Below are 21,334 nucleotides of genomic sequence, written 5' to 3'. Positions count from 1 at the left end.
AGCATTTTAGAGGATCTCTCTGATCAAAGGTAGCTCACATTGCTGACAAGTTTTTGCAATTGCTTTCTTTTGTCTGCATTGAAGAATATCTTGAAGATATCAAAGTCCGCAGTCAATGTACCCCTCTGCAACAGCTCAAATGTAGGGTCAAAATAAAGGATCACATCCTTCCCTGGGATCAAGATTACTTACATTTCTGAAGTCCAGTGTTCATCTGCGTGTGAGAAAGAAGCTGAAAGGACAGGTCACCTGGCCCTGGTAGACAGGCTAGCATGGCAGACCGGCATCAACACAACATGGGGCAGTCACTCACACTGTAATGAACAAAAAAACAAGGTCATGGAACACAAGGCAACTCACTCAAGGAAGATACCAGGGACATCTGATATGAGCAGCACAGGCCCAAGTTTAGATAGATAAGCAATTTAATTAGCATGTTGGCAGAAAATATATCTATGTTCTTATCTGTAGCAACAATTTGCTCCAAACTATTACTAAGGATAAAATATTTCAGTCAGCACAGATGAGTGGGTGGGGAAAAGAAAATCTACCTATTCACATAATTAAATGAAAAATACAGGCGCATCTGTAAGGTCTTTTATGCTCACAAGCTCTAGATGCACTCATTTAGCATTTCCATTTCCTGTAGGTTGCCTCTCTCTATCATGGGCTTTTGGAAGGCCCACGGGGCTGCCAAATTAATGGCACGCTGGCTCTCATTTGTGTCCCAGCTAAGAAGGGAGCAGCAAGGCTAGGGCACATTCTTACTGAGGTGAAGGGGAAAATGATTTCTCTCTGAAAATAGAACAGTGTTCCTGAAGACAGCTGGTCCTCATAGGGCCTAGCTTAGTCTATATACATGGTTGGTTTGGAGCTGGGGTAGTCAGTCATTTCCAGAGGAAGTACTTGAGTTGCAAAAGCATCCAAATTTTCACTTTGGACACTCCAGTAACCTGAACTCACTTTTAAAAGGAAGAGAAAGCAAAATATCCTAGGAGACACAATTAACTACTGTTAAAGCAAATTCTGTTTGTAAGTTTCTGGTGATTCACCTTTCCTATTGCCTGTGACACAATTAGACCTCCTGGACCCCACCCCACCCCAAAATTGTATTGCACCCCAAGGAAATTAAGGAAGTAGTAGGCGGCCAGAGTGCAGGCAATCCTGTCATTATGTCAAGATGGCATTGTTTCATCAGTGCTGTCTACCAATAAGATATACACAACTCAAGCAAGCAGACATTGAGGTGGACTTTAGTAGGGAAGGAAACCTTATCAACAATGCTAAGCGAGTTACCTGTACACCAAGGACCAAGTTTTTCCAAAAGAAGTATAATGAAATTTTTTTCTCATACTGCAAAACCCAGAAGTCAAGGTGGCACATTAAGGCTTTACATCATAATGTAAGAGTGGAGGAAAAGCTCCATGTTAAACAAAGATCACAAAACCTCTTTCTTTTTCTTAGAGGGCCCTCTCAGGTATGTGAAATTACCCTGTCATGATGAGTATCAGAGAGCTCCAACTTGCAAGTCCAGGTAGCTGAAAAGATACTTTGTAAAAGAGGCTGCTCAAACTGTGGCTAAGATAGCAACTGCAGAAAGAACTAAAGATTGAATGCCTCAATGAGAACAGAGCCGCCCAAGAGTTCTGGCACAGATTCAGTCTTTTTAGGCCTCTGGTAGGTAGGATAACAGAATGAACAGTATGCCAAGAATAAAGTCTCCTGTTGGGATCAAATGACTGAGGTACTGCTCAGAATCCCATTCCTTGTGAATGCTGATCTCTACCTAATAACCTGTCCCCTATGGTCCTAATATAGCTGAACGCAAACTCCAAGGAAAGGAAGGGAATTAACAAATACTAGAGACTAATATTGTGAAATGGGCTGTATGCAGGACTCTAGTGATGTTTTCTTAATTAGGTCTCCCAACCTTTCTTGGAGATAGGTAATAATTTCATATGTCATCCCATCATCTGTAGCCTGGACTACAATAGTCTTCTACATGGTCTCTCTGTCCACCCACCCCCACTTGCTCCTGTAACCCAATCTATTCTCCACACAGCAGCCAGAGTAATTAATTTTTTAAATTGGAAATCTTATCAGCTCAAAAATCTCCAATAACTTCCCATCTCATTTAGAATAAAATTCAAAATCCTAACATGCCCATAAGGCCTTCCATACTCTGTCACTCCTACCTCTCTGACCTCATCTTCTTCTTGTTTGTTTTGATTAATCATCATCGCCAGAGAATATTTTTCCATTGATTTTTAGGGAGAGTGGAAGGGAGAAGGAAAGACAGAGAGAAACATCGATGTGAAACATATCAATTGGTTGCACGAGCCTTGACCGGGACCCAGGCTGGGGAGGAGCCTGCAACCAAGGTACCTGCCCTTGACCAGAATCAAACCCAGGACCCTTTGGTCCGCACACCAACACTCTATCCATTGAGCCAAACTGGCTAGGGCTCTGACCTCATCTTCTAACCCCCATTCCCCTCTTGCTGACTCTATTTCTAGCCACAGTGTTCTCCTTGCAGGTCCTTGAAGGAGCGGAGCACATTCCCACCTCCCGGCCTTGTACTTCATCTGGATAACTGAGACGCTGTAATGATGGAAGTACAAAGAACACATTCACTCAGCAGTCTTGCAGATAACACTCTCTCCCTGTAATTTTTAGAAGGAACCAATCTATAAATGACCACCATAATCTCTTATATATGTATTAAATTTTGATGTGTGCAAACATCGATGAGATAGAGTCATCTATCAGCTGCCTCTTAAACAGGAGACTGACTACTCTATCTAGTTTACGATAATATTCTAATTAGTTTTCATTTCTTTTTTTTCTTTCTTTAATAAATTTATTGATTTTTTACAGAGAGGAAGGGAGAGGGATAGAAAGTTAGAAACATCAATGAGAGAGAAACATCAATCAGCTGCCTCCTGCACGCCCCCCACTGGGGATGTGTCTGCAACCAAGGTACATGCCCTTGACCAGAATCGAACCTGGGACCCTTCAGTCCGCAGGTCTATGCTCTATCCACTGAGCCAAACCGGTCAGGGCTTAGCTTTCATTTCTTGAACATAAAACCAACAGAGCCAAAGAAGTAACACTGGGTGGCAAGGGCAAATCATTGTCTTATAGTTTTCAAAAGGGGAAAATCCACAGATAAACATACTTTGTTTTATTGCACTTTGCTCTATTTTGGCTCACAGATATTGCCCCACACCCCCCAACAAATCAAAGGTTTGGCCCTGGCTGATGTGGCTCAGTTGGTTGGGCGCCCTCCTGTGCATCCAGAGGTTGAGGTTCCATTCCTGGGTAGGGCACATGCCCTAGGTTACAGGCTCAATCCCCAGTAGGGGGCATGCAGGAGGCAGCCAATCAATATTTCTTTCTCACATCCATGTTTCTCTCCCCCTCCCTTCCTCTCTAAAATAAACTAAAAAAATTTTTTTGAAGATTTGTGGCAACCCTGCATTAAGCAAGTTTATTAGTGCCATTTTTCCAACAGGCTCAGATAATGGTTGGCACTTTTTAGCAATAAAGTATTTTTAAATTGAAGTATGTCCATTTTTTAGACATAATGCTATTATTGTGTAGTTAACAGTCTACAGTATAATGTAAGCATAAGTTTTATATGCATTAGGAAACAAAAAAAAATACATGCAATTTACTTTTTTGTGATACTTGCTTTATTGCTGTGGTCTGGAACTGAACCTGAGGTATGCCTATAACGATAAATGTCAACTGCAGCTCAAATCACCTTTAGAAACCTGGATTAACAAGAGGACTATATCAAAGTGGTTAAGATAAGACTTTGGATTTTAATCCCAGCTCTGCTACTTACTAGCTGTGTAACCTTGGGGAAGACACTTAATTTCATCTACAAAATGTGCCTGCTTCCTGGAATTGTGAGGATTCATTAGGTTTAATGTTAATATAATCAAGTGCTTAGGATACTAGTACTAGACATGTAGTGAACACTATTTAAATGTTGACTATCACTTTCCTAACCTATCAAAATCCAAGATGCCCCCCCCATTTTACCCCTCTACCCAGTTTCCACCCTACCCCAGGCCTTCACCACCCTATTGTCTAGGTTCATAGGTAATGCATATCTATACTAATAAGAGAAATATGCAAATTGACTGTACCCCCACAACACCCACCAGCCAATCAGGAGTGAGTATGCAAATTAACCCAACAAATATTGTGGGTTAATTTGCATATACAGGCCCAGAGCAAAGACTGAAGACTGAAGACTGAAGACTGAAGAGGCTTGGCTTCTCTGCTGCGGCCAGAGCTAAGGCCTGGGTCCCGGGTGCCGGAGAAAAACCGGTGCTGGCAGCCAGGGAAAGGCAGGCCTATTGCATGAATCTTCATGCAACGGGCCTTTAGTATGTATATAAGATCTTTGGTTAATCTCTTCCTGCCCCCCGACCCCACTCTCTGAGATTCCATGCCTCTGATTCTATTTTATTCATCAGTTAATTTTGTTCATTAGATTCCTTGTTTATTTTGATTTTTAGATTCAATTGCTGATAGATATGTATTTATTGCCATTTTATTTCTCATATTTTTTATTTCTTCTTTTACTTCTTCCTCTTATTAACCCTTTGCACTCGTTTGCTTTTTTCTCGATTCCTTTATTCTACTCGGGATTTAATTTTTTAAATACCCCAGATTTTACAAAGCACGGCAGTAGAATAAAAAACTGTAGTTTCTTTTCATACAAACTTATTTATTTAATGTAAGAAAAGCCCAAATAAAGGAGGAAGGATGGAGGGAGGGAAGGGATGGGCTACCGATGCTAACCGTGTCGAGTCACACTTGACATCCGAGTGCAAAAGGTTAAAGAATACCCTTCAACATTTCATGTAATACTGGTTTGATGGTGATGAACTCCTTTAGCTTTTTCTTGTCTGTGGAGCTCTTTATCTGACCTTCAAGTCAAAATGAGAGCTTTGCTGGGTAATCTTGGTTATAGGTCCTTACTATTCATCACTTTGAATATTTCTGGCCACTCCCTTTTGGCCTGCAAAATTTCTGTCGAGAAATCAGCCGACAGCCATATGGGCACTCCCTTGTAAGTAACTAACTGCTTTTCTCTTGCTACTTTTAAGATGCTCTCTTTTGTCTTTAACCCTTGGAATTTTAATTATGATGTGTCTTGTTGTGGGCCTCTTTGAGTTCCTTCTGTTTGGGACTCTCTGCACTTCCTGGACTTGTAAGTCTATTTCTTTCACCAGGTAGGGGAAGTTTTCTGTCATTATTTCTTCAAATAGGTTTTTAATTTCTTGCTCCCTCTCTTCTCCTTTTGGCATCCCCATAATGCGAATGTTGGTACACTTGAAGTTGTCCCAGAGGCTCCTTGCACTGTCTTCATATTTTTGGATTCTTTTTGCTCTTTTTTTTTTTTTTTTTACTCTTTTTGCTCTTCTGGTGCATGTTTTGTGCTTCCTTATATTCCAAATTGCAGATTTGATTTTCGGAATCCTCTATTCTACTGTTGAATCCCTGTAAATTATTCTTTATTTCAGTTAGTGTATGGTTAATTTCTGACTGGTCCTTTCTCATGTATTTGAAATTCTCACTAAGATCCTTGAAAGTCTAAGTTCCTTGAAGCTCTCAGTGAGTTCCTTGAAGCTCTCATTAAGATCCTTGAGCAAACTTATAACCATTGTTTTGAATGCTGTATCCAGTAGTTTGCTTGCTTACATTTCATTTACTTCTTTTTTTCTGGAGATTTCTTCAGTTCTTTCATTTGTGACATGTTTCTTTGTCTTGCATTTTGGCTGCTTCCCTGTGTTTGTTTCTATGTACTAGGTAGAGCTGCTATGTGTTCTGGAATTGGTAGATTGGCCTTGTGTAGTAGGTATCCTGTAGGGCCCAGTGGCTCAGCCTCCCCAGTCACTGAGCTGGGCACTATAGCCTGTGTTGGCTATGTGCACAGTCTTATTGTAGTTGAGCCTTGATTGCTGTTGGTATCCCTGGGAGGAGTTGACCTCAGGCCAATTGGCTGTGAGGACCAGCTGCAATTACAATGGAAGAGCTGTTGTACAGGAGACAACCCTATGGAGCTTCAGTGGGGTTTCAGTGCTCACTGAATCTGCCCCTTGAGTGTGTCATTTGTGGATATGTAGAGTTGTAACTGCTATGGTCTGAAGCTGTCCACTGGGTGCACTAGCTCTGGGGCCTCCCAGGAGGTGCAAAGTCAGCCACTGCCTGGGGCCACCTGGCAGGAGCTACAGAGTGATCTGAAGACGACTGCTACTTGTAATTGGACATGGAAGTGCCCCAGGCAGAGCCAAGCTGTGAAGTAAGGCAGGCTGGAAAAGCTACTGCCAACAGCTTGGGTGGGGCTGCAAATTGGATGGGGTGGGATTTCAGGGAATCACCAGGATGGAACGAACAGTGTGAGCCAGACTAATGGAAACTCAGATACGGCTGCTAGTCAGCTCTGCAACATGAGAGGTCCCAGCACAGGAACAATGACCCCTGTGAGCACCCCAGTCTGGGAGAAAGCCAACCCTGAGTTCCTGCCCCGATTCCACACAATCCAGTTCCTCCCCATATGTCCCTGGTTCCCACAATGCTGACGCCCGCACTGGAGCTCAGGGGGAGCAGGACTGTATACATTCATGTGCTGGCCCTTTAAGAAGAACTGCCTGGGACTCCAGCAGCCTCCTTGTCACTCAGCCACAATCCCTGCTGGTTTTTACAGGCCGAAGTTACTGGGACTTCTCTTCCTAGCTCTGGAACCTTGGGCTGGGTGTCTGATGTGGGGCTGGGACCCATTGCTTCTCACAGGAGGCCTCTGCAGCGGAGATATACCTCCCGGTTAAAAACATGCCACAGATTAAAGGAGACCAAGAAGACACAACAAATAAATACAATGTGTGATTTTGAACTGGGTTCTTTTTGCAATAAAGGATTATTACTGTTACAACTGGCAACATCTGAGGGGGGGATGGTCTGAGAATTATATGATAGTAATGTATCAATGTTAACTTTCTGATTCTGATGGTTATATTGAGGTAATGTTGGACAATGCCCTTGTCTGTAGAAGTTACTAGTAAACACTAACATATTCAGGGATAATGAAGCATTAGATGAGCAACTTACTCTCAAGTGATTTAAGAAAAAAAAGTAATTCTTTGTAATGTACTTATAACTTTTCTATAAATTTGAGATTGTTTCCAAAAATTTTATTAAAGAAAAAATCAAACAAGGTAGCAAGTGTTTAAGTCTGGAAAACAGGGTGGGGGGGGGGATTACAGATCACTAAGAAGAGTTGGAGAGCATGGTCTATTGATAACCATTCTCACTTTATCTTAATGCAGGTGACTTATCTCTGAATTGTTGAGTGCTAACACTGGGGTTCTTGCCACTAAAATTAGGTTTCTTGTATATTTCTGCTTCTTTAATTTCCAGTTTCTTTTCAACACGTAGCTGAATAACATTTTCTCCAGTGCCTATACTTCCAATTTTCTCCCAACCTCCACTTTGCTCTGGCAATGCTTCTACTGAGTGGCACTGGTGCAACCCTCTTACTTTAAAGATGGTGAATTTCACCTTTAAAAGGTTCCAAAAGAAATGTCTATCCTGAAGAAGGCACTATTAATGACTATCCTTTCTTCAGGTCTACTATTCACTAATGTCTTAATTACATTCATGTTCATGATTTACGTTTTTCAAGTCCCTTCCTTCTAAACACACATCCTGGCCCAGCTGGTATGGCTCAATGTTTCAGTGTTGACCTATGAACCAGGAGGTCATGGTTTGATTCCCAGTCAGGGAACATGCCCGGGTTGCAAGCTTGATCCCCAGTGTGGGGCATGCAGGAGGCAGCCGATAAATGATTCTCTCTCATCATTGAAGTTTCTACCTCTCTCTCCCTCTCCATTTCTCCCTGAAATCAATAAAAATATATTTAAAAAATAAACACATCCTGAACCTAAGCAAGTGCCACGCAAATTCCCCTATGCTATAAAGGAAAGCCTCGTTATATCTTCTGGCGTGTAATGGAGTTTGACTCTCTTTTTCTCTTACTATTCAAAAAGTTTCAAATAACATCATAAGCTTTATCTCCAGACTTCCTGAAAAGCACCAACCATAACTAGCTTCTCCATTTTCACACCAACAGCAGCTGGCGGGCAGGTTCTTGGTTACTCAACAGCAGAAAGGTTTTCAGTAACAATCAATGAAGAGCTTTGAAGTATAAGGATGATATTTATCACTTACCCTTTCCTCTTCTTTCCTATTTAGTGAGACCACAGAAGTTTTAGAGGAGGACCAAGTATATTATGGCTCTTCTCCAAGCAGCCATGATTTTTCTTCCCTTACTTTAAATAAATACTAACAAAAACAGGCTCTTAAAATGCATCGCCATACATGAAGCTATCGCAGGAGATTGATCAGTCCTCGGGAAGAGAGCCTAGCAACAGAGGACACTAAGGTGAGCATCTGAAATGAAAGCAGCACCAAGTCACATGGAGATCTAAGAACAGTCCCAGTTGAAATCAACTTCAACCTATTGCAAGTTAAGGAGAAGATTCTGCTTACAAGCTCATTTACATTTCAGGGTAACCATCAAAGAACAATATTGAAGGAATGTTTGAAGGGAAATGGCAAAGGGACTCAGTCATCTTCAGAGGAAGATAAACTATTTCCCTTCCCTCCCTTACTCTTTCTCCACCTAGCAGGGATTGTTTCCAAAGATATAACTACTAGAGGCCCGATGTACAAAATTCTGCAAGGGGCTTGGCTGTCGTGGCTCCGGCTGCCTCGCAGCCCCGACCCCCGCCCACTGGTCATTCCGGAAGGTCATTCCGCTGCCTGGTCTAATTAGCATATTAGCTCTTTATTATATAGGATTAAAATAACATCATGAAATTCCTATAGAGCTAAAGAAATGTGTTTTCAGTGTCCTAATGACTTTAATTTTCTATCACCATTTATCCCCTGTGCCCTCTTCCACCTCCACCCACCCACCCCAACCTCCCACCCAACAATCACCTCACCACTGTACATATCCACGAATTCTCTCTTAGTGTCCTACTGATTTTAAAAGTTTTATTTTGTACTTTGAAGAAAATTTCAAATACAAGCAGGAGACTAAACTGCACCTTGCCAATTATCATAATCCTATCTAATAAAATAGTAATATGCAAATTAACCATCACTCCACTATACCCACAAGCCACGTCCACCAGCCAATCAGGGGCAAGTATGCAAATTAGCCCAACCAAGGTGGCTGCGGCCACAGAGTGAGCAGGAGGCTTGGGTTTCCCGGTAATGGAGGAAGCCAAGCTTTCTGCACACCCTGGGCCTAGGCCTCCACTCAAGACTACAAAGTTTCAATTATAGAAGATAAATAAATCCCAACAAAAATGATGGCAGCCACGGAGCTGGAGAGAGCAGGAGGCTTGAGTTGCTCCCGGCGATGGAGGAAGCCAAGCTTTCTGCACACCCTGGCTGGCCTAGGATTCCACTCAAGGCTACAAAGTTTCAATTATAGGAGATAAATAAATCCCAACAAAAATGGCTGCAGTCACAGAGCAAGCAGGAGGCTTGGCTCTGCTCAAGGCTACAAAGTTTCAATTATAGAAGATAAATAAATCCCAGATACCAGGGCCTCTGCTTGGGTCACCGGGGGGCGTGGCCGGCCTGCAAGCCACCACAGGCCCCTCGCCCAGGCCACCCCACGCCCCAAGGGAACCCCCACCCTGATCCGGGACACCCTTCAGGGCAAACCAGCTGGCCCCCACCCGTGCACCAGGCCTCTAGTCTTACAATAAGCACATGTTGCTATGAAAGACATTTAGTTTCATCTCAGTCTATTCTATGATAAGCAGCAACGAACTCAAGGGTATGATCTCAGAATATAAAAAGTCAGTAAGGCTGTTTAAAATATGATCCGCCTTAGCTGGTTTGGCTCAGTGGATAGAGCGTTATTCTGCAGACTGAAGGGTCCTGGGTTCAATTCCAGCCAGGGGCACATGTCTGGGTTGCGGGCTCAATCCCCAGTAGAGGGTGGGCAGGAGCAGCCAATCAATGATTCTTTCTCATCATTGATGATCCTATCTCCCTCTCCCTCTCCCTTCCTCTCTGAAATCAATAAAAGAAATATATTAACCCTTTGCACTCGCTTGCTTTTTTCTCGATTCCTTTATTCTAATGCTAACCGTGTCGAGTCACACTCGACATCCGAGTGCAAAAGGTTAGAAACTAAGCCCAGTACATAGGATCACCCAATTAAAAACACTCTCAGAGACTGCAGGGGAAAGTTGGTTTCGTGGAACCTGGGGATCAGAGTGGGGAGAAACGATCAGAAAACCAGCTCTGGGGCAGTCCACTCCCCCAAACCAGTATTAAGTGCGACAGAGCAAACAAAATCTAAATATTGGGTAGAGAGGAGTTATAGCCCGGATATCAATACAGAAACACTGTCACCCAGGGGTTGAATCACAAATTGACTCTTGTGTAAATACAACTACAGGCAGGCTAAAAAACAAAGAAATACTGCCTGCTTGAAACAGGATTGTGGCTTATGACACAGAGGAGAGCAGTGGAACGTAGGGAATTTCAATTCTGTCCTGACTACCTGACAAGAAACAGGTGTGTCAAACAGAACAGTAGAGGAAGTGAGTGACTTTCACTACTGCACATTTTTATTTTTTATCTTTTACTTAAAAACTACTTTTTTTTTTCTCACTTGATTTTACCTTTTTAATTATTATATTTTTATTTTTAATCAGTATTATTATTTTACCTTTAAGTTTCATTTTGTTTTCTCTTTATTTTACTTTGGGATTAGTGTTCTACATTCCATTTCCATTTTTCCTTTAGCATCATTTTACTCTATCTCAACTTCACCTTTATGCCAACACTCTCTTCCTCACTTTTCCCCTTTTGTTGTCCTGTTTCTCTTACCCTATTCCTGCTTTAGATTTTCCCTATTCCTTCTTTTTACCCCATTAAAAATTCATCCTACTTATATATCTAATTTCCGATCCCCTGCTCCAAGTCCATACACACTTCTCTCTTCTCTTTCTTCACTATCCAAAGTTTTTTTTCTCTCTTCCCTTTTTTTGTTTTTTTGTTGTTTTTTATATTTTTTGTTTTATTTTGTTTTGCCCTTCTTTCTCTCTGTCCTATTGTTGTTGATTGTTTGATTGTTGATTAGATTGAATTTTTTGTTTGTTTGTTTTTGTGATTGTTTCTCTTTTTTTCTGCTTGTTTTTTCTTTCCTTGCTTGTTATTAGTTGTTGTTTGTAGTTTGCATTCATATCTGGGTGTTAGTTGTTTGCATATTTTTCAATTAGTTGTTGTTCTATTGAAGTTTTCTCCCCATATATATAGTTTTTCCCCCTTCTTTTTTATTCTCTTTCTTTTCTCTTACTTTTTTTCCTTTTCTCAATATCATTTTTGCACTCTGTTTTTTTTAACACCCTAATTCTCTTTTCTCTGGTGGTCACCTTTATTTGGGGTTATTAGTATCGTGAATACATTTGTGTTGAGTGCCTTGTTGTGCTGTATTTTGTGCTTTTAAGTCAACGCAGGAGAGAGTTATATAACCAGACACCTGGAGAGGAGAGATCCTGGGGAGACATAGAAACAGCCCACATATGAAAGAAAAGGAGGCATCACCAGAAAAGGAAGTAAATGAAATGGAGGCAAGCAATATGTCAGACAAAGAATTCAGAGAAATGGTCATAAGGTTGCTGAAAAGGTTGGAAGACAAATTCAACAAAATGTGTAAGAACCAAGAGTAAATGAAGAAGAACCAAGAAATGAAAAATGACATCACTGCAATAAAGAACTCAATAAAAAGCATCAACAGTACACTAGAAGAAGCGGAGGACCACATCAGTAAGCTAGAAGACAAGGTAGGAAAAAATATCCAAGCAGAGCAGCATATAGAAAAAAAAACAGGAGGAGAGCCTAAGGGCACTTTGGGACAACACGAAACGAAACAACATCCACATGATAAAGGTACCAGAAGGAGAGAAAACTGAGCAAGGAAGAGAAAACCTGTTTGAAGAAATAATGACAGAAAACTTCCCTAATATAGGGAGGAAGAAACTCACACAAATCCAAGAAGCTCACAGAGTCCCAAAAAAAATGAACGCCAAAAGACCGATGCCAAGGCACATTATAATTAAATTGGCAAAGTAAGAATCTTAAAAGCGGCCAGAGACAGAAAGTTACCTACAAAGGATCCCCCATTAGCCTAGCGACTGATTTCTCAACAGAAACACATCAGGTCAGAAGGGAATGGAATGAAATATACAAAATCATGCAAAGGAAGGGTCTGAATCCAAGAATACTGTACCCAGAAGGCTATCAATCAAAATTGAGGATGAAATCAGGAGCTTCACAGACAAAAAAGGACTAAGGGAGTTTATCACCACCAAACCAGCAATGCAAGAAATGCTAAAGGCTCTGCTGTAAAAAGAAGAAATAGGAAGCGAAGAAGGAACACAGGCATAAAGAATAAAAATGGTGACAAACACCAGGCCTGTGTGGCTCAGTGGGTAGAGTGTTGGCCTGCGGACTGAAGGGTCCAAGGTTCGAGTCCATCAAGGGCACGTGCCTCAGTTGCAGGCTTCTCCCGTGAAGATTAAAAAAAAAATGGCGACAAACAATTACCTATCAATAATAACTTTAAATGTAAATGGATTGAATGCCCCAATCAAAAGACATAGGGTAGCTGAGTGGATAAGAAAACACCCTTTCTTGATAAAAACTCTCAGCAAAGTGGGAATAGAGGGATCATACCTCAACATAATAAAAGCCCTATATGAGAAACCTACAGCCAACATCATACTCAATGGCCAAAAACTAAACTCATTTCCCCTAAGAACAGGAATAAGACAAGGATGCCCACTTTCACCACTCCTGTTCGACATAGTACTAGAAGTACTAGCTATAGCGATCAGACAAGAAGAAGAAATAAAAGGCATCCAAATTGGAAAAGAAGAAGCAAAACTGTCCTTACTCGCAGATGACACGATACTATACATAGAAAACCCCAAAGACTCCATCAAAAAAACTACTAGACTTAATAAATGAATTTGGCAACGTAGCAGGATACAAAATTAACACCCAGAAATCTATGGCCTTTTAATATACCAATAATGAACTCACAGAAAGAGAAATGAAAAAAAAAATTCCATTTATCATTGCACCACAAAAATTAAGATAGCTAGGAATAAAGTTAACTAAGGACATATAAGACCTGTACTTGGAAAACTACAGGACATTGAAAAAAGAGATAGAGGAAGACATAAACAAATGGAAGCCGAAACCGGTTTGGCTCAGTGGATAGAGCGTCGGTCTGTGGACTGAAGGGTCCCAGGTTCGATTGCGGTCAAGGGCATGTACATTGGTTGCGGGCACATCCCCGGTGGGGGCTGTGCAGGAGGCAGCTGGTCGATGTTTCTCTCTCATCGATGTTTCTAGCTCTCTATCCCTCCCCTTTCCTCTCTGCAAAAAAATCAATAAAATATATTTAAAAAAAAAAAAAAAAAAACAAACAAATGGAAGAACATACCATGTTCATGGATTGGTAGAATCAACATCATTAAAATGTCCATACTAAAAAAAAATAAAAATAAAAAAATGTCCATACTACCTAAAGCAATCTATATGGCCCAATACCTATTAAAATACCAATGGCATATGCCGAAACCGGTTTGGCTCAGTGGATAGAGCGTCAGCCTGCGGACTGAAGGGTCCCAGGTTCGATTCCGGTCAAGGGCATGTACCTTGGTTGCGGGCACATCCCCAGTGGGGGGTGTGCAGGAGGCAGCTGATCGATGTCTCTCTCTCATCGATGTTTCTAACTCTCTATCCCTCTCCCTTCCTCTCTGTAAAAAAAAAATCAATAAAATATGTTTTTAAAAATAAATAAAATAAAATACCAATGGCATATTTCAAAGATCTAGAACAAACTCTCCAAAAATTCATCTGGAATAAAAAAAGACCACGAATAGCCACAGCTATCCTGAGAAAGAACAAAGTTGGAGGGATCCCAATACCAGACATCAAGCTATATTACAAAGCCACGATTCTCAAAACTGCCTGGTACTGGCACAAGAACAGACATATAGACCAATGGAACAGAGAACCCAGAATTTGACCCAAGCCATTATACTCAATTAATATTTGACAAAGAAGGCAAGAGCATACAATGGAGTCAAAACAGTCTCTTTAATAAATGGTGTTGGGAAATGTGATCAGATACATGCAAAAAAATGAAACTAGATCACCAACTTACAACATACACAAAAACGAACTCAAAATGGCTAAAGGACTTGAATGTAAGACGGGAAACCATAAAAATCCTACAAGACTCCATAGGCAGCAAAATTGCAGACATATATTGTAGCATTATCTTTACAGACACAGATCCTAGGGCAAGAGAGACTAAGGAGAAAATAAACAAATGGGACTACATCAAAATAAAAAGCTTCTGCACAGCAAAAGAAACCATCAACAAAACAACAAGAAAGCCCACTGCATGGGAGAACATATTTGTCAATGTTATCTCCAATAAGGGTTTAATCTCCAACATTTACAGGGAACTCTTACAACTTAACAAAAGGAAGATAAACAATCCAATAAAAAAAATGGGCAAAGGACCTAAACAGACACTTTTCGAAAAAGGACATTCAGAAAGCCAAGAGACATATGAAAACATGCTCGAAGTCACTAATCATCTGAAAGATGCAAATCAAAACAACAATGAGGTACCCCCTCACACCTGTCAGAATGGCTATCATCAACAAATCAACAAAGGACAAGTGCTGGAGAGGATGGGGGAAAAAAAGGAACCCTCCTTCACTGCTGGTGGGAATGCAGACTCAGACTGATGCAGCCATTGTGGAAAACAGTATGGAGTTTCCTCAAAAAGTTAAAAATGGAACTGCCATTTGACCTAGTAATACCACTTCTAGGAATATATCCCAAGAAACAGAAACGCCAATCAGAAAGGATATATGCACCCCTATGTTCATAGCAACACAATTTACAATAGCTAAGATTTGGAAACAGCCTAAATGCCCATCAACAGATGAATGGATTAGAAAACTATGGTACATCTACACAATGGAATACTACGCTGCTATAAAAAGGAAGGAATTCTTACCATTTGCAGCAGCATGGATGGAACTGGAGAGTGTTATGCTAAGTGAAATAAGCCAGTCAGTCAAAGAAAAATACCATGATATCACTCATTTATGGATAATAAAGAACATTATAACCTGATGAACAAAAATATAGATACAGAGACAGTAAAGCATCAAACAGACTGTCAAATTACAGCAGGAAGGCTGGGGAGCACTGGAGAGGGGGGAGGTAAGAGATCAACCGAAGGACTTGGATGCATGCATATAAGCAAAACCAATGGACGCAAGACACTGGGGGGGGGGTGGGTGTGAGGGCATGTGCCAGGGAGAGGGGGGGTAGGGGAGGCCGGGGGAAGGTCAATGGGGGGAAAAAAGGAAGACATATGTACTACTATTTGTAATACTTTAAACAATAAAATAAAATTTTAAAAAAACACACAAAATAAAATATGATCCTATACAGCTCTTCAAAAGAACAATATGTTTTAACTGTAAGGTTAATTTTTATAATTCTTTGACCTATCTAAAAGAGGTATGGAAAAAGAAATCAACTGCAGTGTAGGGAGGGTGTAAAACGTGTCAGTGTCATTCTGGTTACTAAAATCCATCAAGTTCATACTTCAGCCTTGGTATAGCTGGCCAAAAACTGACTTGCAAGTAATTATCACCACTAGCTGTAATAAAAGTTAATTAGGCATAACTGGACTAACACTCTAATCAGAGGGAAGCTGCAACTGGTGAAGAGCCCATTCTTCCTGCTCCTTCAATCTGCAAATGAAACTGCTAATGACAATTTGTGGACAAATAAGAAATTGTTCTCATGGTCTCCCCACTGTAAATCACTCAGCAATTCCAGCTAATGTCCAGAATGTTGGGCCAGAAGGAAAATCATTAAGCAGTGCTTCCTTAGAGAAAAATGAATTTTAACAATCAAGCCCATTAAAGGCAGTGGGTTGCTGAGAATTGTTAAATGTCCTCTCGACACCCTAAGTAAGGTAATGTGGCCTTATCTACATACCCTAATACTATGTACTATAAGTGCCCTGTGCCACCAAGCATGTGGTAGTAAGAAGACATTATGCAAGGCCAGGAACTACAATTACATTAATAATTTATTTTCTTCTAAGAGATTTCAGGGCATCTAATTTTAGACAGGCAAATGGCATTGTTGATCTGTTTCAATAGCAAAGATTAAATCACTTCTGAATTGACTTTGGAGTTAAGTAGAGTCCTGCTGTATAAATCACGTTTTTAATTCTGGATAAGAACTGTGCCCTTTTCCCTGGAATTTAGTATCAGACTCTGCTTTTTAACTGTGTCTACAGATCAAAGGACTACGACTCCTAAGAGTATTGTGGAGTCTTAGGAAACCATTTGTCTTGTGGTCTTTATATCACAAGTCACCTGTAAAGTGGGCAGGAGACAGGTACCTCGCTGAGGTGACACAAGGTAAAAGAGAAAAAAGCAGGTATAGCCTGGCCGGCAGGGCTTAATGACTGAGCGTCGACCTATGAACCAGGAGGTCACAGTTCGATTCCTAGTCGGGCACATGCCCGGGTTGTGGGCTCAACCTCTCATCATTAATGTTTCTATCTCTCTCTCTCCCTCTCCCTTCCTATCTGAAATCAATACAAATTCAAAAGAAAAAAAAAAGTGAGTTAAGTTGTTTGAAAACTCAAATAATGAAATAAATACTTCCAGAGTACAGTAAGAGAGAAGAGAGAACAACATTATGGGTCACTGAAGGCCAAGCAAGAATTTAACAAATAGAAAAAAAAAAGAATTTTAACAAATTGAGTGGGATAGGCACTCTAGGCACAGAAAATTAGCAAAATGAAAGCCCTGCAGTTGTGAAACTAAATGGCATGTTTGGGGAACCACAAGTGGTCTGTTATAGAGAGTAGGATGTTGGTACTAAACCTGGAAGATGAGTTTGATGTGCCAAATTATAAAGAGCCTTTTATTTCATATTAGACTAGAGGCCCGGTGCATGAAATTTGTGCACGGGGGTGGGGGAAGGTCCCCTCAGCCCAGCCTGCACCCTCTTCAATCCGGGACCCCATGGGGGATGTCCAACTGCCGGTTTAGGCCCAATCCCCAGAATCGGGCCTAAACCAGCAGTTGGACATCCCTCTCACAATACGGGACAACTGGCTCCTAACTGCTTAACTGCCTGCCTGCCTGATTGCCCCTAAGTGCCACCCCTGCTGGCCTGGTCAGCCCCAACTGCCCCCCCTGCTGGCCTGGTCACCCATAACTGCCCCCCCGTCAGCCTGTTTGCCCCCAACTGTGCTCCCCTGCTGGCATGGTCACCCCTCACTGCCCCGCTCTGCCAGCCTGGTTGCACCACGCAGCCTGCTGTTCGGTCATTTGGTTGCCCCTCACTAACCCCCCTGCCGGCCTAGTCGCCCCACGCAGCCTGTTCAGTCGTCCGGTTGCAATGGTCGCTTAGGCTTTTATATATATAGATGGACAGACTAGAACATTAGTAGCTCAATGTTATGACCATTTAATCAGCAAAAAGGTAGCCCCAACACATTATAGAGTAATTGTGATTATTAAATCAATATATATAAAACCCTAAGCGACTATTCGACCATTCGACTGTTTGACTGGTCATTATGAGACGCACTGACCACCAGGGGGCAGACGCTCAACACAGGAAGCGCCACTCAGCAAACTTACCTAATGTTGGCAGCAGGCGCAGTGGGGCCAGTAAAAGTGGGAGCGGTGCGGCGCTGGCCCGGGCTTGGGCTCCTCCCGGCCGCCTGCTGCTTCACGCACTACTACATCTCCTCCCAGGGGTCCCAGATTGTGAGAGGGCACAGTCCAGACTGAGGGACCCCACCAGTGCACGGATTTGTGCACTGGGCCTCTAGTGAAATTATAAATTGCTTAGTACAGTGCCTATGCTCAATGATGGTAGTTATAACTATTATTAGCTAATTTCAGATTTTATCCTGAAGCCATGGGGAGATAGGGACAGATTTTAAGAAGAGTAACATGATCGGATGTCTATTTTAAATAAATCTTCTGGATGTGTCAAAGACAAACGAGAAATGGCAAAAGTCAGTTAATTGGCTATAGTAATTTAAAGGTGAGAGATGTTGATCTCAAATAAGGGTGTCATAAGAGAGCTGTTATACAGAGGAGGAAGTAGCTTTAACATTGAACTCCAGACATCAGAATAGGTTAATAAAGTCTGAAGAAAGGCAATTTTAGGTGAACAAAATTGAACTTGTTCAACAGTGGCATAGCATTAGAAAAGCTGAAGCAAAAGCAATGACCATTCTTAAGAATGATGAGCCCTAGCTGGTTTGTCTCAGTGGATAGAGCATTGGCCAGCGAACTGAAGAGTCTCAGGTTCGATTCCGGTCAAGGGCACGTACCTCGGATGCAGGCTCTGGCCCTGATTGGGAGCATGCAGGAGGAAAACAATCTATGTGTGTCTCTCACATTGGTGTTTCTCTCTGTCTCTCCCTCTCCCTTCCACTCTCTAAAAATGAATGGAAAAAATATCCTGGGGTGAGGATTTAAAAAAAAAAAAAAGATAAAAAAGCCCGGCTGGTGTGGCTCAGTGGTTGAGTGTCAACCTATGAACCAGGAGATCACTGTTCAATTCCCCGTCAAGGCACATGCCCAGGTTGCAGGCTTGATCCCCAGTAGGGGGTGTGCGGGAGGCAGCCAACCAATGATTTTCTCTCATCATTGATGTTTGTATCTCTCTCTCTCTCCCTCTCCCTCTCCCTTCCTCTCTGAAATCAATTTTAAAATATTTTTTTAAATTATGAAAAAAGTTTATTTTCAGTAATTAAGAAGTTGGATTAGATAGCTTCTAAATCCAACTTCCAGATTCCATGAATCTAAATCACTTACAAAGGTGGTTTTGTAAAGTCATTAATAACTGCTTACATTTGTAGAGACCTTTACAATTTTCAAAGTGCTTTCACATTGATTCTGACACTTGATATTTTCAAAAGTCCCAGGAGAGACAGTCAGAGCAGGTATCATTAGTCTCAATTTTACAGATAAACCAGGAAAAGCTATTAAGTGCCTAGACTATAACCAGATTTTCTGATCCCTGGCTCTGTGCTCTTTTCCTTCTCACTGCTGCCTCCAAAATGGTGCCAGAGTTGAAAATCCATTCCAAGAAACCATCCCCCTTATTCACCCCTTCCAGTGTTTATTATTGAAATCAGGAGCTCTAGCTAGTTTGGCTCAGTGGATAGAGCATCGGCCTGCGGACTGAAGGGTCCTGGGTTCAATTCCAGTCAGGTGCACATGTCCAAGTTTCGGGCTTGATCCCCAGTAGGGGGTGTGCAGGAGGCAGCCTATCAATGATTCTCTCTTATCACTGATGTTTCTATTTCTCTCTCCCCTTTCTCTTCCTCTCTGAAATCAATAAAAATTTATTTTTTAAAAATCAGGAAATTCTTCTGCATGTCTTTTTTTTTATATATATTTTATTGATTTTTACAGAGAGGAAAAGAGAGGGATAGAGAGTTAGAAACATCGATGAGAGAGAAACATCGATCAGCTGCCTCTTGCACACCCCCTACTGGGGATGTGCCCGCAACCAAGGTACATGCCCTTGACCGGAATCGAACCTGGGACCCTTGAATCCGCAGGCCGACGCTCTATCCACTGAGCCAAACCGGTTTCGGCTGCATGTCTTTTTTTTAAAATATTGATTTGAGAAAGAGAAAGAGAGAGAGAGAGAGAGAGAGAGAGAGAGGGAGAATGATTTGTTGCTCCACTTACTTATGCATTCAATGGTTGATTTGTGTATATGCCCTGACTGGGGATTGAACCTGCAACCTTGGTATATCAGGACAATACTCTAACCAACTGAGCTACCTGGCCAGGGCCTCTTCTGAGTGTTTTATATTCATTGTTCAGGAACTTCCTTTGTCCCCTTCAAAGTGAATAAAAGCTAGTCATCTATCTTTATATAATGTTCCTTCATATATCTATATATATAAAAGCCTATGCGATCGTTCGACCGTTCGACTGGTAGCACACTGACCACAAGGGGGCAGACACTCCAACCGCTAAGTTAGCTTGCTGCTGGGGTCCGGCCAATCAGGACAGGGCTAAATGGACTGGACACGCCCTGGAGCCCTCCCATGGTCCCTTCCCAGACCCCCAATCATGCACCGGTGAGGACCCGGATTGCGAGAGGGTGCAAGCAGGCCAAGGGACCCCACCAGTGCACAAATCTGTGCACCAGGCCTCTAGTGTATACTATAAAATGCCTATCATTTCTTTAAGATAAACCAATTAATCCCAATGCCTTGAGTTTTTTTCTTTCCCTTAAACTAGTTAAGTAATCTGATCCCTAACTTAATAGCTCTAGGAAGACAATAATCTCTTCCCATGCACTCCAATTCTAATCCCCAGATACCTACCAAAGCAGCGGTCGCCAACCTTTTGGACCTCACGGGCCACCAGTGGTCCTCAGACCACTGACTGGCGACCGCTGTACTAAAGAATACCTCTCCAATTAATTCATACCAGTAGTTACTGAGCACCTACTATGTAGCAAGACATTGCTCCAGGAAATAGGGACTCAGCAATGAGCAAAACAGACAAAACTTTGTCTTCACAGTGCTTCCATTTTTACATGGGGTACAGTGGGCAAGTCAGATAAACTTAATGAACAGGTTAAGTTGCACAGACTCTTAGACTGTGATAAATGCTATGGGGGGTGGGGGGCGGAGATGGACACAGACAATGAGGGGGTGGAGGCCAGAGCTGGGGGGCGGGGGCAGGCTGGGAGAGGACAATGGGGAGAAAAAGAGGACATATGTAATACTTTGAACAATAAAGAATTAAAAAAAAAAAAAAGAACTGTAAGATGATGAGGAGTACTGGATAGGGTAACAATTTTAAATAGCATAGTCAGAGTGGTCCTCACTGAGCAACTGTAGTTTCTCCATGGTTTATCTGCTAGTTTATGTGCAAGACAGCAGTACAGCTTTTTAAAAAGTATTTGTTTTAAATAGTTTTTATTGATTTCAGAGAGAGGGAGGAAGGGGGAGAGAGAGATAGAAACATCACTGATGAGAGGAATTACTGACTGGCTGCTTCCTGCACGCCCACTAATGGGGATGGAGCTGGCAACCAGGCATGTGCCCTGACTGGGAACTGAATCCTGACTCCCTGGTTCATGGGTCTATGCTCAAGCACTGAACCAC

General features: G+C 41.9%; 1 protein-coding gene across 2 annotated transcripts in view; it reads right to left on the bottom strand.

Moving 5' to 3' along the window:
• Positions 1-21,334, bottom strand: part of FAM222B (family with sequence similarity 222 member B) — a 65,944-nt gene that overhangs the window by 11,240 nt on the left and 33,370 nt on the right. Inside the window, exon 2 of one of the 2 annotated variants that reach the window (XM_054709035.1) lies at positions 193-314. In XM_054709035.1, the coding sequence (XP_054565010.1) occupies positions 193-274 (82 nt within the window). In that variant the 5' untranslated portion in view covers positions 275-314. Of the gene's footprint in view, positions 1-192; positions 315-21,334 lie in introns of those variants that run through there. The other variant, XM_028154920.2, reaches the window with a different exon arrangement.

Source organism: Eptesicus fuscus, chromosome 20 (genome assembly GCF_027574615.1).
Source record: "Eptesicus fuscus isolate TK198812 chromosome 20, DD_ASM_mEF_20220401, whole genome shotgun sequence".
NCBI lineage: Eukaryota > Metazoa > Chordata > Mammalia > Chiroptera > Vespertilionidae > Eptesicus > Eptesicus fuscus.
This window is presented reverse-complemented; position numbering and strand designations above follow the sequence as displayed.